Genomic DNA, 12,307 nt, shown 5'->3' on the forward strand with positions numbered 1-12,307 from the left:
TGGGGACGGGTCTGTCACTGTATAACACTGGGGTACAGTACTGGTGGGGACGGGTCTGTCACTGTATAACACTGGGGTACAGTACTGGTGGGGACGGGTCTGTCACTGTATAACACTGGGGTACAGTACTGGTGGGGACGGGTCTGTCACTGTGTAACACTGGGGTACAGTACGGCTTTGATCTCGTGGTGATACCGATCTCCGTGTTGTGTCTCTCTCTCGTTCACAGGGTCGCTCAGGATTCTGGCCATTGTTGTGACTGTGGTTGTGACGTGGATTTTGGGAAGTGTGCTGCTGGGGCACGAGAATGCGCTTCACCGACTGCAACAGCTGCTGATTGGTGAGTCCGGCTGGGGCCTGTGGGGAGGCTGGAATCGGGGCATGCTCGTTCTCACTGCCCAGTGTCCCGACAGTGCCCAGTGGACTGTCTGCGTCGGGGACGGGGACCATCTGCGTCGGAGACAGGGACCGTCTGCGTCGGAGACAGGGACCGTCTGCGTCGGAGACGGGACCGTCTGTGATGGGGGCGGGGACCGTCTGCGTCAGAGACAGGGACCGTCTGCGTCGGAGACAGGACCAGTCGGGTCTGATTATTGTTCGGTCGGATTCTGTTTTTTGGATTGTCGTCTGGCTGCACAGAGTCTGTAAACAAACATTAACACGTTTTCTCTCTCCCCTCCCCTCATCTCACTCCCCCCTCTCGCTCTCCCTCTCCCCTTCTCTCTCCCCTCCTCCCCCCTCATCTCACTCCCCCTTCTCGCTCTCCCCCCCTCGCTCTCCCCCCTCTCGCTCTCCCCCCTCTCGCTCTCCCCCCTCTCGCTCTCCCCCCTCTCGCTCTCCCCCCTCTCGCTCTCCCCCCTCTCGCTCTCCCCCCTCTCGCTCTCTCACCTCTCGCTCTCCCACCTCTCGCTCTCCCACCTCTCTCACCTCTCGCTCTCTCACCTCTCGCTCTCCCCCCTCTCGCTCTCCCCCCTCTCGCTCTCTCACCTCTCGCTCTCCCACCTCTCTCACCTCTCGCTCTCCCCCCTCTCGCTCTCCCCCCTCTCGCTCTCCCCCCTCTCGCTCTCCCCCCTCTCGCTCTCTCACCTCTCGCTCTCCCACCTCTCTCACCTCTCGCTCTCTCACCTCTCGCTCTCCCCCCTCTCTTGCCCATCCTCCCTCCCTCTCTCACCTCTCGCTCTCCCCCCTCTCTCACCTCTTGCTCTCTCACCTCTCACTCTCCCCCTCTCTCACCCATCCTCCCTCCCTCTCTCACCTCTCACTCTCCCCCTCTCTCACCCATCCTCCCTCCCTCTCTCACCTCTCGCTCTCCCCCCTCTCCCCCCTCTCGCTCTCCCCCCCCTCTCGCTCTCCCCCCCCTCTCGCTCTCCCCCCTCTCTCACTCTCCCCCCTCTCTCACTCTCCCCCCTCTCTCACTCTCCCCCCTCTCTCACTCTCCCCCCTCTCTCACTCTCCCCCCTCTCTCACTCTCCCTCTCTCACCTCTCGCTCTCCCCTCTCTCTCACCTCTCGCTCTCCCCCCTCTCTCACCTCTTGCTCTCCCCCCTCTCTCACCTTTCTCTCTCCCCCTCTCGCTCTCCCTCTCTCACCTCTCACTCTCCCCCTCTCTCGCCCATCCTCCCTCCCTCTCTCTCTCCCTCCTGCAGGTCATCAGGAGCTCCCAACTCCCGGTAAGTCCCTGACTCCAGGATGCATGGTGTCCAGTCCCGAGTGATAACACTGCCGGAGAGGTGGGTCAGTAACTCGGAGAGCGGCAAATTAACCAGTGCCTAGGGAATGGTGTCGAGCGAGACTGCCTGCTGTGCCTCCCCACCCCCACTGGCCCCCAGACTCCTCTTGGGCCCCCTTCGCCTTTCCTTCCTTCCCCCTCCCCCTCCCCTACCCGCTTTGCCCCACCTCCCCGATAGGTGGAGGTAGTTGTGTCGAACCAGCAGGGAAGGGTCAGATGCCACTGGTAACCTCTGCCCTTTGCCCTCTGCAGAGAGTAAACCCAGGAAATATAAGTGCGGTTTGCCAATGCCTTGTCCAGACAAACACTTTGCTTTTCGTATTGTCAGTGGGGCAGCGAATGTCATCGGCCCAAAGTTCTGCATGGACGATCAAGTGTGAGTAACGGAGTATCTGTGTGTTACACACACTCTCTGCCTGTCTGCTCCCCCTGTGTGTTACACACGCTCTCTGCCTGTCCGCTCCCCCCTGTGTGTTACACACGCTCTCTGCCTGTCTGCTCCCCCTGTGTGTTACACACGCTCTCTGCCTGTCTGCTCCCCCTGTGTGTTACACACGCTGTCTGCCTGTCTGCTCCCCCTGTGTGTTACACACGCTTTCTGCCTGTCTGCTCCCCCTGTGTGTTACACACGCTCTCTGCCTGTCTGCTCCCCCTGTGTGTTGCACACGCTCTCTGCCTGTCTGCTCCCCCTGTGTGTTACACACGCCCTCTGCCTGTCTGCTCCCCCTGTGTGTTACACACGCTGTCTGCCTGTCTGCTCCCCCTGTGTGTTGCACACGCTCCCTGCCTGTCTGCTCCCACTGTGTGTTACACACGCTCTCTGCCTGTCTGCTCCCCCTGTGTGTTACACACGCTCTCTGCCTGTCTGCTCCCCTGTGTGTTACACACGCTCCCTGCCTGTCTGCTCCCCCTGTGTTACACACGCTCTCTGCCTGTCTGCTCCCCCTGTGTTACACACGCTCTCTGCCTGTCTGCTCCCCCTGTGTGTTACACACGCTCCCTGCCTGTCTACACCCCCCTGTGTGTTACACACGCTCCCTGCCTGTCTGCTCCTCCTGTGTGTTACACATGCTCCCTGCCTGTCTGCTCCCCCTGTGTGTTACACACGCTCCCTGCCTGTCTGCTCCCCCTGTGTGCGACACACACTCCCTGCCTGTCTGCTCCCCCTGTGTGTTACACACGCTCTCTGCCTGTCTGTTCCCCCTGTGTGTTACACACGCTCTCTGCCTGTCTGTTCCCCCTGTGTGTTACACACGCTCCCTGCCTGTCTGTTCCCCCTGTGTGTTACACACGCTCCCTGCCTGTCTGCTCCCCCGGTGCTTTACACACGCTCTCTGCCTGTCTGCTCCCCCGGTGCTTTACACACGCTCTCTGCCTGTCTGCTCCCCCTGTGTGTTACACACGCTCCCTGCCTGTCTGCTCCCCCTGTGTGTTACACACGCTCCCTGCCTGTCTGCTCCCCCTGTGTGTTACACACGCTCCCTGCCTGTCTGTTCCCCCTGTGTGTTACACACGCTCCCTGCCTGTCTGTTCCCCCCTGTGTGTTACACACGCTCCCTGCCTGTCTGCTCCCCCTGTGTGTTACACACACTCCCTGCCTGTCTGTTCCCCCTGTGTGTTACACACGCTCCCTGCCTGTCTGCTCCCCCTGTGTGTTACACACGCTCCCTGCCTGTCTGCTCCCCCTGTGTGTTACACACGCTCTCTGCCTGTCTGCTCCCCCTGTGTGTTACACACGCTCCCTGCCTGTCTGCTCCCCCTGTGTGTTACACACGCTCCCTGCCTGTCTGTTCCCCCTGTATGTTACACACGCTCCCTACCTGTCTGTTCCCCCCTGTGTGTTACACATGCTCTCTGCCTGTCTGCTCCCCCTGTGTGTTACACACGCTCCCTGCCTGTCTGCTACCCCTGTGTGTTACACACGCTCCCGGCCTGTCTGTTCCCCCTGTATGTTACACACGCTCCCTGCCTGTCTGTTCCCCCCGGTGCTTTATACGTGCTCTTTACTTTCTCATGCCCCCCCGACCTCCCCCCACTTCTCCTCTCCGCCTACCCCCACCCCCCGTCCCTGTCCCCTTCCTCTGCTCCCCCGGGCCCCAAACCCCCCTCACCACGCCCCCCACTGTCGTCCTCTCTCCGGCCCTCGGCCTCCTATATCTGTTCCCCCAACCCCCCTCTATCCTCCTCCAACCCCATCTGGCCCCCTCTAACTGCCCCCCCAACCTCTGGCCACCACCCTCCTCTCCAGCCACCACCCTCCCTCCCTTTCTCCCCTCCGAGCCTCTCCCTCCTTCCCTCTCTCCCCTCCGAGCCTCTCCCTCCTTCCCTCTCTCCCCTCCGAGCCTCTCCCTCCTTCCCTCTCTCCCCTCCGAGCCTCTCCCTCCTTCCCTCTCTCCCCTCCGTCCCTCTCCCTCCTTTCCTCTCTCCCCTCCAGGCCTCTCCCTCCTTCCCTCTCTCCCCTCCGTCCCTCTCCCTCCTTCCCTCTCTCCCCTCCGAGCCTCTCCCTCCTTCCCTCTCTCCCCTCCGTCCCTCTCCCTCCTTTCCTCTCTCCCCTCCAGGCCTCTCCCTCCTTCCCTCTCTCCCCTCCGTCCCTCTCCCTCCTTTCCTCTCTCCCCTCCAGGCCTCTCCCTCCCTCCCTCTCTCCCCTCCGTCCCTCTCCCTCCCTCCCTCTCTCCCCTCCGTCCCTCTCCCTCCTTTCCTCTCTCCCCTCCAGGCCTCTCCCTCCCTCCCTCTCTCCCCTCCGTCCCTCTCCCTCCCTCCCTCTCTCCCCTCCAGGCCTCTCCCCCTCTCTCCCACCTGCTGGCGCTTTCTCTCCCTGTGTTCTAAGCACTCCCCCCTCTCCATGCCCAGTTCTCCTCCAGATGTGACTCAACCTCGATTTGAACCCTTCGATTCTCTGCTTCCAGGTTAATGAGCAGCGTGAAGAACAATGTGGGGCGAGGACTGAACATTGCCCTGGTGAACGGTAGGAGCCGAACTCCCAGCGTCGGAGCAAGGGGCTGGGGGAGGGGGAGGGAGGGTCACTCCCTGGGGGGAGGGGGAGGGAGGGTCACTCCCTGTCTCCGTGTGAGTGAGACCCTCAGATTCACAGCCCCCCACCCCCGGGGAGGGAGATACACTCACTGCTGGAATGTGATTGCTGGAGAATCTCCGAACTCCGATCTATTTACGTTACTTTGCTGCGAATTGAATCTTCTCTGAGCTCCCAGTGTTTCTCACTAATTATTCCCTTTATCCATAAATCTCTCCAGGGGTCACCGGGGAATTAATGGACGCAAAATTCTTTGACATGTGGGCTGGAGGTAAGACCTGGAAAGAGAGTGAATGAGAAGGGGTTTGGGTCCATTGGGATTGTGTACAGTGGGAGTGAACGGGAAGGGGTTTGGGTCCATTGGGATTGTGTACAGTGGGAGAGAACGGGAAGGGGTTTGGGTCCATTGGGATTGTGTACAGTGGGAGTGAACGGGAAGGGGTTTGGGTCCATTGGGATTGTGTACGGTGGGAGTGAACGGGAAGGGGTTTGGGTCCATTGGGATTGTGTACAGTGGGAGTGAACGGGAAGGGGCGTGGGTCCATTGGGATTGTGTACGGTGGGAGTGAAGGGGAAGGGGTTTGGGTCCATTGGGATTGTGTACAGTGGGAGTGAACGGGAAGGGGTTTGGGTCCATTGGGATTGTGTACAGTAGGAGTGAACGGGAAGGGGTTTGGGTTCATTGGGATTGTGTACAGTGGGAGTGATCGGGAAGGGGTTTGGATCCATTGGGATTGTGTACAGTGGGAGTGATCGGGAAGGGGTTTGGGTCCACTGGGATTGTGTACAGTGGGAGTGAACGGGAAGGGGTTTGGGTTCATTGGGATTGTGTACAGTGGGAGTGAATGAGAAGGGGTTTGGGTCCATTGGGATTGTGTACAGTGGGAGTGAACGGGAAGGGGTTTGGGTCCATTGGGATTGTGTACAGTGGGAGTGAACGGGAAGGGGTGTGGGTCCATTGGGATTGTGTACAGTAGGAGTGAACGGGAAGGGGTTTGGGTTCATTGGGATTGTGTACAGTGGGAGTGATCGGGAAGGGGTTTGGATCCATTGGGATTGTGTACAGTGGGAGTGATCGGGAAGGGGTTTGGGTCCATTGGGATTGTGTACAGTGGGAGTGATCGGGAAGGGGTTTGGGTCCGTTGGGATTGTGTACAGTGGGAGTGAACGGGAAGGGGTTTGGATCCATTGGGATTGTGTACAGTGGGAGTGAACGGGAAGGGGTTTGTGTCCATTGGGATTGTGGACAGTGGGAGTCAACGGGAAGGGGTTTGGGTCCATTGGGATTGTGTACAGTGGGAGTGAATGGGAAGGGGTTTGGGTCCATTGGGATTGTGTACAGTGGGAGTGAACGGGAAGGGGTTTGGGTCCATTGGGATTGTGTACAGTGGGAGTGAATGGGAAGGGGTTTGGGTCCATTGGGATTGTGGACAGTGGGAGTGAACGGGAAGGGATTTGGGCCCATTGGGATTGTGTACAGTGGGTGTGAATGGGAAGGGGTTTGGGTCCATTGGGATTGTGTACAGTGGGAGTGAACGGGAAGGGGTTTGGGTCCATTGGGATTGTGGACAGTGGGAGTGAACGGGAAGGGGTTTGGTTCCATTGGGATTGTGTACAGTGGGAGTGAACGGGAAGGGGTTTGGGTCCATTGGGATTGTGGACAGTGGGAGTGAACGGGAAGGGGTTTGATTCCATTGGGATTGTGTACAGTGGGAGTGAACGGGAAGGGGTTTGGGTCCATTGGGATTGTGTACAGTGGGAGTGAACGGGAAAGGGTTTGGGTCCATTGGGATTGTGTACAGTGGGACTGAACGGGAAGGGGTTGGGGTCCATTGGGATTGTGTACAGTGGGAGTGAACGGGAAGGGGTTGTTGGTCCATTGGGATTGTGTACAGTGGGAGTGAACGGGAAGGGGTTTGGGTCCATTGGGATTGTGTACGGTGGGAGTGAACGGGAAGGGTTTTGGGTCTGTTGGGATTGTGTACAGTGGGAGTGAACGGGAAGGGGTTTGGGTCCATTGGGATTGTGTACAGTGGGAGTGAACGGGAAGGGTTTTGGTTCCATTGGGATTGTGTACAGTGGGAGTGAACGGGAAGGGGTTTGGTTCCATTGGGATTGTGTACCGTGGGAGTGAACGGGAAGGGGTTTGGTTCCATTGGGATTGTGTACAGTGGGAGTGAACGGGAAGGGGTTTGGGTCCATTGGGATTGTGTACAGTGGGAGTGAACGGGAAGGGGTTTGGGTCCATTGGGATTGTGTACAGTGGGAGTCAACGGGAAGGGGTTTGAGTCCATTGGGATTGTGTACCGTGGGAGTGAACGGGAAGGGGTTTGGGTCCTTTGGGATTGTGCACAGTGATATGAACAGGAAGGGGTTTGGGTCCATTGGGATTGTGTACAGTGGGAGTGAACGGGAAGGGGTTTGGGTCCATTGGGGTTGTGTACAGTGGGAGTGAACGGGAAGGGGTTTGGGTCCATTGGGATTGTGTACAGTGGGAGTGAACGGGAAGGGGATTGAGTCCATTGGGATTGTGTACAGTGGGTGAACGGGAAGGGGATTGAGTCCATTGGGATTGTGTACAGTGAGGTTTGGGCTCAGTGGGATTGAGTCCAGTGGGACGGTTCAGTGGGGTTTGGGACCAGTGGGATAGTGCACAGTGGGGTTTGGGACCAGTAGGATACTGGACAGTGGGGTTTGGGTCCAGTAGGATACTGGACAGTGGGGTTTGGGTCCAGTGGGATAGTGGACAGTGGGGTTTGGGTCCAGTGGGATAGTGGACAGTGGGATTTGGGTCCAGTGGACAGTGGGGTTTGGGTCCAGTGGACAGTGGGGTTTGGGTCCAGTGGACAGTGGGGTTTGGGTCCAGTGGACAGTGGGGTTTGGGTCCAGTGGACAGTGGGGTTTGGGTCCAGTGGACAGTGGGGTTTGGGTCCAGTGGACAGTGGGGTTTGGGTCCAGTGGACAGTGGGGTTTGGGTCCAGTGGACAGTGGGGTTTGGGTCCAGTGGACAGTGGGGTTTGGGTCCAGTGGACAGTGGGGTTTGGGTCCAGTGGACAGTGGGGTTTGGGTCCAGTGGAGAGTGGGGTTTGGGTCCAGTGGAGAGTGGGGTTTGGGTCCAGTGGAGAGTGGGGTTTGGGTCCAGTGGAGAGTGGGGTTTGGGTCCAGTGGACAGTGGGGTTTGGGTCCAGTGGACAGTGGGGTTTGGGTCCAGTGAAAAGTGGGGTTTGGGTCCAGTGGGATAGTGGACAGTAGGGTTTGTGTCCAGTGGGATAGTGGACAGTGGGGTTTCCAGTGGGATGGTGGGCAGCGGGGTTTGCCTCCAGTGGACAGTGGGGATTGGGTCCAGTGGGATAGTGGACGGTGGGGTTTCCGTTGGGATGTTGGGCAGCGAGGTTTGCCTCCAGTGGACAGTGGGGATTGGGTCCAGTGGGATAGTGGGCAATGGGGTTTGGGTCCAGTGGGATAGTGGACAGTGGCGATTGGGTCCAGTGGGATAGTGGACAGTGGCGATTGGGTCCAGTGGGATAGTGGACAGTGGGGTTTGGGTCCAGTGGGAGAGTGGACAGTGGGGTTTGGGTCCGGTGGACAGTGGGGTTTGGGTCCAGTGGGATTGTGAACAGTGGAGTTTGGGTCCGGTGGGACAGTGGACAGTGGGGTTTGGGGACAGTGGTTTTTGGGTCCAGTGGGATTGTGAACAGTGGAGTTTGGGTCCAGTGGGATGGGGGACAGTGGGTTTTCCAGTGGGTTTTCCAGTGGGACAGTGGGGTTTGGGTCCAGTGGGACAGTGGGGTTTGGGAACAGTGGGGTTTCCAGTGGGACAGTGGAGTTTAGGGACAGTGGGTTTTCCAGTGGGACCGTGGGGTTTGGGTCCAGTGGGACAGTGGGTTTTCCAGTGGGACAGTGGGGTTTGGGTCCAGTGGGACAGTGGGGTTTCCAGTGGGACAGTGGGGTTTCCAGTGGGACAGTGGGGTTTCCAGTGGGACAGTGGAGTTTGGGTCCAGTGGGACAGTGGGGTTTCCAGTGGGACAGTGGGGTTTGGGTCCAGTGGGAGAGTGGACAGTGGGGTTTGGGTCCAGTGGGAGAGTGGACAGTGGGGTTTGGGGACAGTGGGTTTTCCAGTGGGACTGTGGACAGTGGGTTTTCCAGTGGGACTGTGGACAGTGGGTTTTCCAGTGGGTTTTCCAGTGTGACTGTGGACAGTGGGTTTTCCAGTGGGACAGTGGGTTTTCCAGTGGGACAGTGGGTTTTCCAGTGGGACAGTGGGTTTTCCAGTGGGCCAGTGGGTTTTCCAGTGGGCCAGTGGGTTTTCCAGTGGGCCAGCGGGGTTTTCCAGTGGGACAGCGGGGTTTTCCAGTGGGACAGCGGGGTTTCCAGTGGGACAGTGTGCCGTGTGATATGCTGTGTTTCTGTGAACACTGACAGTCATTGGGGATGCTCTAGCTGTGATTAATTGTGTCCAATTGTGCTCTGAATGTGTTCACAGACACTGGGATTAATGAATTGTTGAAGTTCCTGCGGCCGGTTTATGAAGGAACGCTGGTGTTTGTGGCATCGTTCGATGACCCTGCAACAAAGTAGGTGAAAGGAGATTCCTTGTCGGTCTGGTTCCAGTTCCCGCTCCGGCTGCCGCTCTCTGTACTTTCTGTGTGTTGTATCTTACAGGATGAATGAGGAAGGGCGGAAGATATTTAATGAGCTGGGCAGCAAAGCGATTAACGTCCTCGGCTTCCGGGACAGCTGGGTGTTCGTGGGAGCGAAAGGAATTGAGAATAAAAGTCCCTTCGAACAGGTACAAAAACAGTTTGCATTTCACTCCTACTGTCTTCATCTCGATCCACACACACTGACTCTCACTGGGGTACGGGTCCCACACACACTGACTCTCACTGGGGTACGGGTCCCACACACACACTGACTCTCACTGGGGTACGGGTCCCACACACACTGACTCTCACTGGGGTACGGGTCCCACACACACTGACTCTCACTGGGGTACGGGTCCCACACACACACTGACTCTCACTGGGGTACGGGTCACACGCACACACTGACTCTCACTGGGGTATGGGTCCCATACACACACTGACTCTCACTGGGGTATGGGTCCCACACACACACTGACTCTCACTGGGGTACGGGTCCCACACACACACTGACTCTCACTGGGGTACGGGTCCCACACACACTGACTCTCACTGGGGTACGGGTCCCACACACACACTGACTCTCACTGGGGTACGGGTCCCACATACACTGACTCTCACTGGGGTACGGGTCCCACACACACACTGACTCTCACTGGGGTACGGGTCCCACACACACTGACTCTCGCTGGGGTACGGGTCCCACACACACACTGACTCTCGCTGGGGTACGGGTCCCACACACACACTGACTCTCACTGGGGTACGGGTCTCACACACACACTGACTCTCACTGGGGTACGGGTCACACACACACACTGACTCTCACTGGGGTACGGGTCCCACACACACTGACTCTCACTGGGGTACGGGTCCCACACACACACTGACTCTCACTGGGGTACGGGTCCCACACACACACTGACTCTCACTGGGGTACGGGTCCCACACACACACTGACACTCACTGGGGTACGGGTCCCACACACACACTGACTCTCACTGGGGTACGGGCCCCACACACACTGACTCTCACTGGGGTACGGGTCCCACACACACACTGACTCTCACTGGGGTACGGGTCCCACACACACTGACTCTCACTGGGGTACGGGTCCCACACACACTGACTCTCACTGGGGTACGGGTCCCACACACACACACTGACTCTCACTGGGGTACGGGTCCCACACACACTGACTCTCACTGGGGTACGGGTCCCACACACACACACTGACTCTCACTGGGGTACGGGTCCCACACACACACTGACTCTCACTGGGGTATGGGTCCCACACACACACTGACTCTCACTGGGGTACGGGTCCCACACACACTGACTCTCACTGGGGTACGGGTCCCACACACACACACTGACTCTCACTGGGGTACGGGTCCCACACACACTGACTCTCACTGGGGTACGGGTCCCACACACACACACTGACTCTCACTGGGGTACGGGTCCCACACACACACTGACTCTCACTGGGGTACGGGTCACACACACACACTGACTCTCACTGGGGTACGGGTCCCACACACACTGACTCTCACTGGGGTACGGGTCCCACACACACACACTGACTCTCACTGGGGTACGGGTCCCACACACACACACTGACTCTCACTGGGGTACGGGTCCCACACACACACTGACTCTCACTGGGGTACGGGTCCCACACACACACTGACTCTCACTGGGGTACGGGTCCCACACACACACTGACTCTCACTAAGGGATGGGAGATATGTCAAATGCAGGGATCTCTAAAAGCTGGTGAACAGGTACAAAATGAACCCAAAGGCGATTGGAGTGTTGTTCGTTTTTGGCGAAAGGGTCTGTGATTATAAAGGACTGGGAGTTATTGCCCCAGCTGGACAGAGCTCTGCTCACACCCCCCACCATCGGAGGGGTGTAGTAACTGGGTTCGGTTCTGGGCCCCGCTCCTCTGGAGGGATGTGTCGGCCTCGGAGAGGGGGCCAGTGCTGATTCACCGGAACCATCCCGGGGGTGGGGGAGAGAAAGGGTTAAATTCCGGGGGGTGGGGACAGGTCTCACACACAGACCGGGGCTTGTGTTCCCCTCGAGTGTCGAAGGGGTGATCATCTCATCGAGGGGTTGAAGGTGGTGAAAGGACTGGACAGGGTCAATAGAGAGAGAGAGAGAGAGAGAGGCTGGTGGGAGCCCAGAACAAGGTGGGGCAGAACCTGTTCCTGTGTAACAGGCTGGAGAGGGGCTGAATGGCCTCCTCCTGTTCCTGTGTAACAGGCTGGAGAGGGGCTGAATGGCCTCCTCCTGTTGCTGTGTAACAGGCTGGAGAGGGGCTGAATGGCCTCCTCCTGTTGCTGTGTAACAGGCTGGAGAGGGGCTGAATGGCCTCCTCCTGTTCCTGTGTAACAGGCTGGAGAGGGGCTGAATGGCCTCCTCCTGTTGCTGTGTAACAGGCTGGAGAGGGGCTGAATGGCCTCCTGTTGCTGTGTAACAGGCTGGAGAGGGGCTGAATGGCCTGTTTCTATCCCCAGTCTGTTTGGATGTTGTTTGTTTCTCTCTCTGATCCTGCTCCTGTTCCCCGGCAGCACATCAAGAACGACAAGAACGTAAATAAATATGAGGGTTGGCCGGAGGCTGTTCAGATCGAGGGCTGTATCCCACACAAACAGGCATGACCCCAATCTCAGCACCTCCTCCCACAGCAGAGAGGGCAACTCGGGCCCCACGACTCGGGGCCAGCAGCTATTGGAGGGATTTGTATGGAGCTCAGCGAATCCGGTAGCAGACGGCCAGTCCTCATGGTCACTCAGTAACCTTTCACCTCTTGGACAGTCCTCGCTCTCGGAGACGATATTCTCAGGACAGGTACAGCTTCCCCACCCCCTGCCTTGTGTGAGGACCCACAGTTCAC

The 12,307-nt window shown here is 58.3% G+C and overlaps 1 protein-coding gene across 1 annotated transcript; it reads left to right on the plus strand.

Annotated features, from left to right (window-relative positions):
* Positions 1 to 229: 229 nt before the first annotated feature.
* fam3a (FAM3 metabolism regulating signaling molecule A) lies at positions 230 to 12,083 on the plus strand (the record flags this gene model as incomplete). Its single annotated transcript, XM_078538202.1, has 8 exons — positions 230 to 340; positions 1,646 to 1,669; positions 1,981 to 2,104; positions 4,635 to 4,693; positions 4,980 to 5,030; positions 9,243 to 9,333; positions 9,422 to 9,548; positions 11,982 to 12,083. Coding segments are annotated over 8 exons (677 nt in total), but the record flags the coding sequence as incomplete, so codon positions are not given.
* Positions 12,084 to 12,307: the final 224 nt, after the last annotated feature.

This window comes from Cetorhinus maximus, unplaced genomic scaffold, assembly GCF_964194155.1.
Source record: "Cetorhinus maximus unplaced genomic scaffold, sCetMax3.hap1.1 HAP1_SCAFFOLD_4215, whole genome shotgun sequence".
Classification (NCBI taxonomy): domain Eukaryota; kingdom Metazoa; phylum Chordata; class Chondrichthyes; order Lamniformes; family Cetorhinidae; genus Cetorhinus; species Cetorhinus maximus.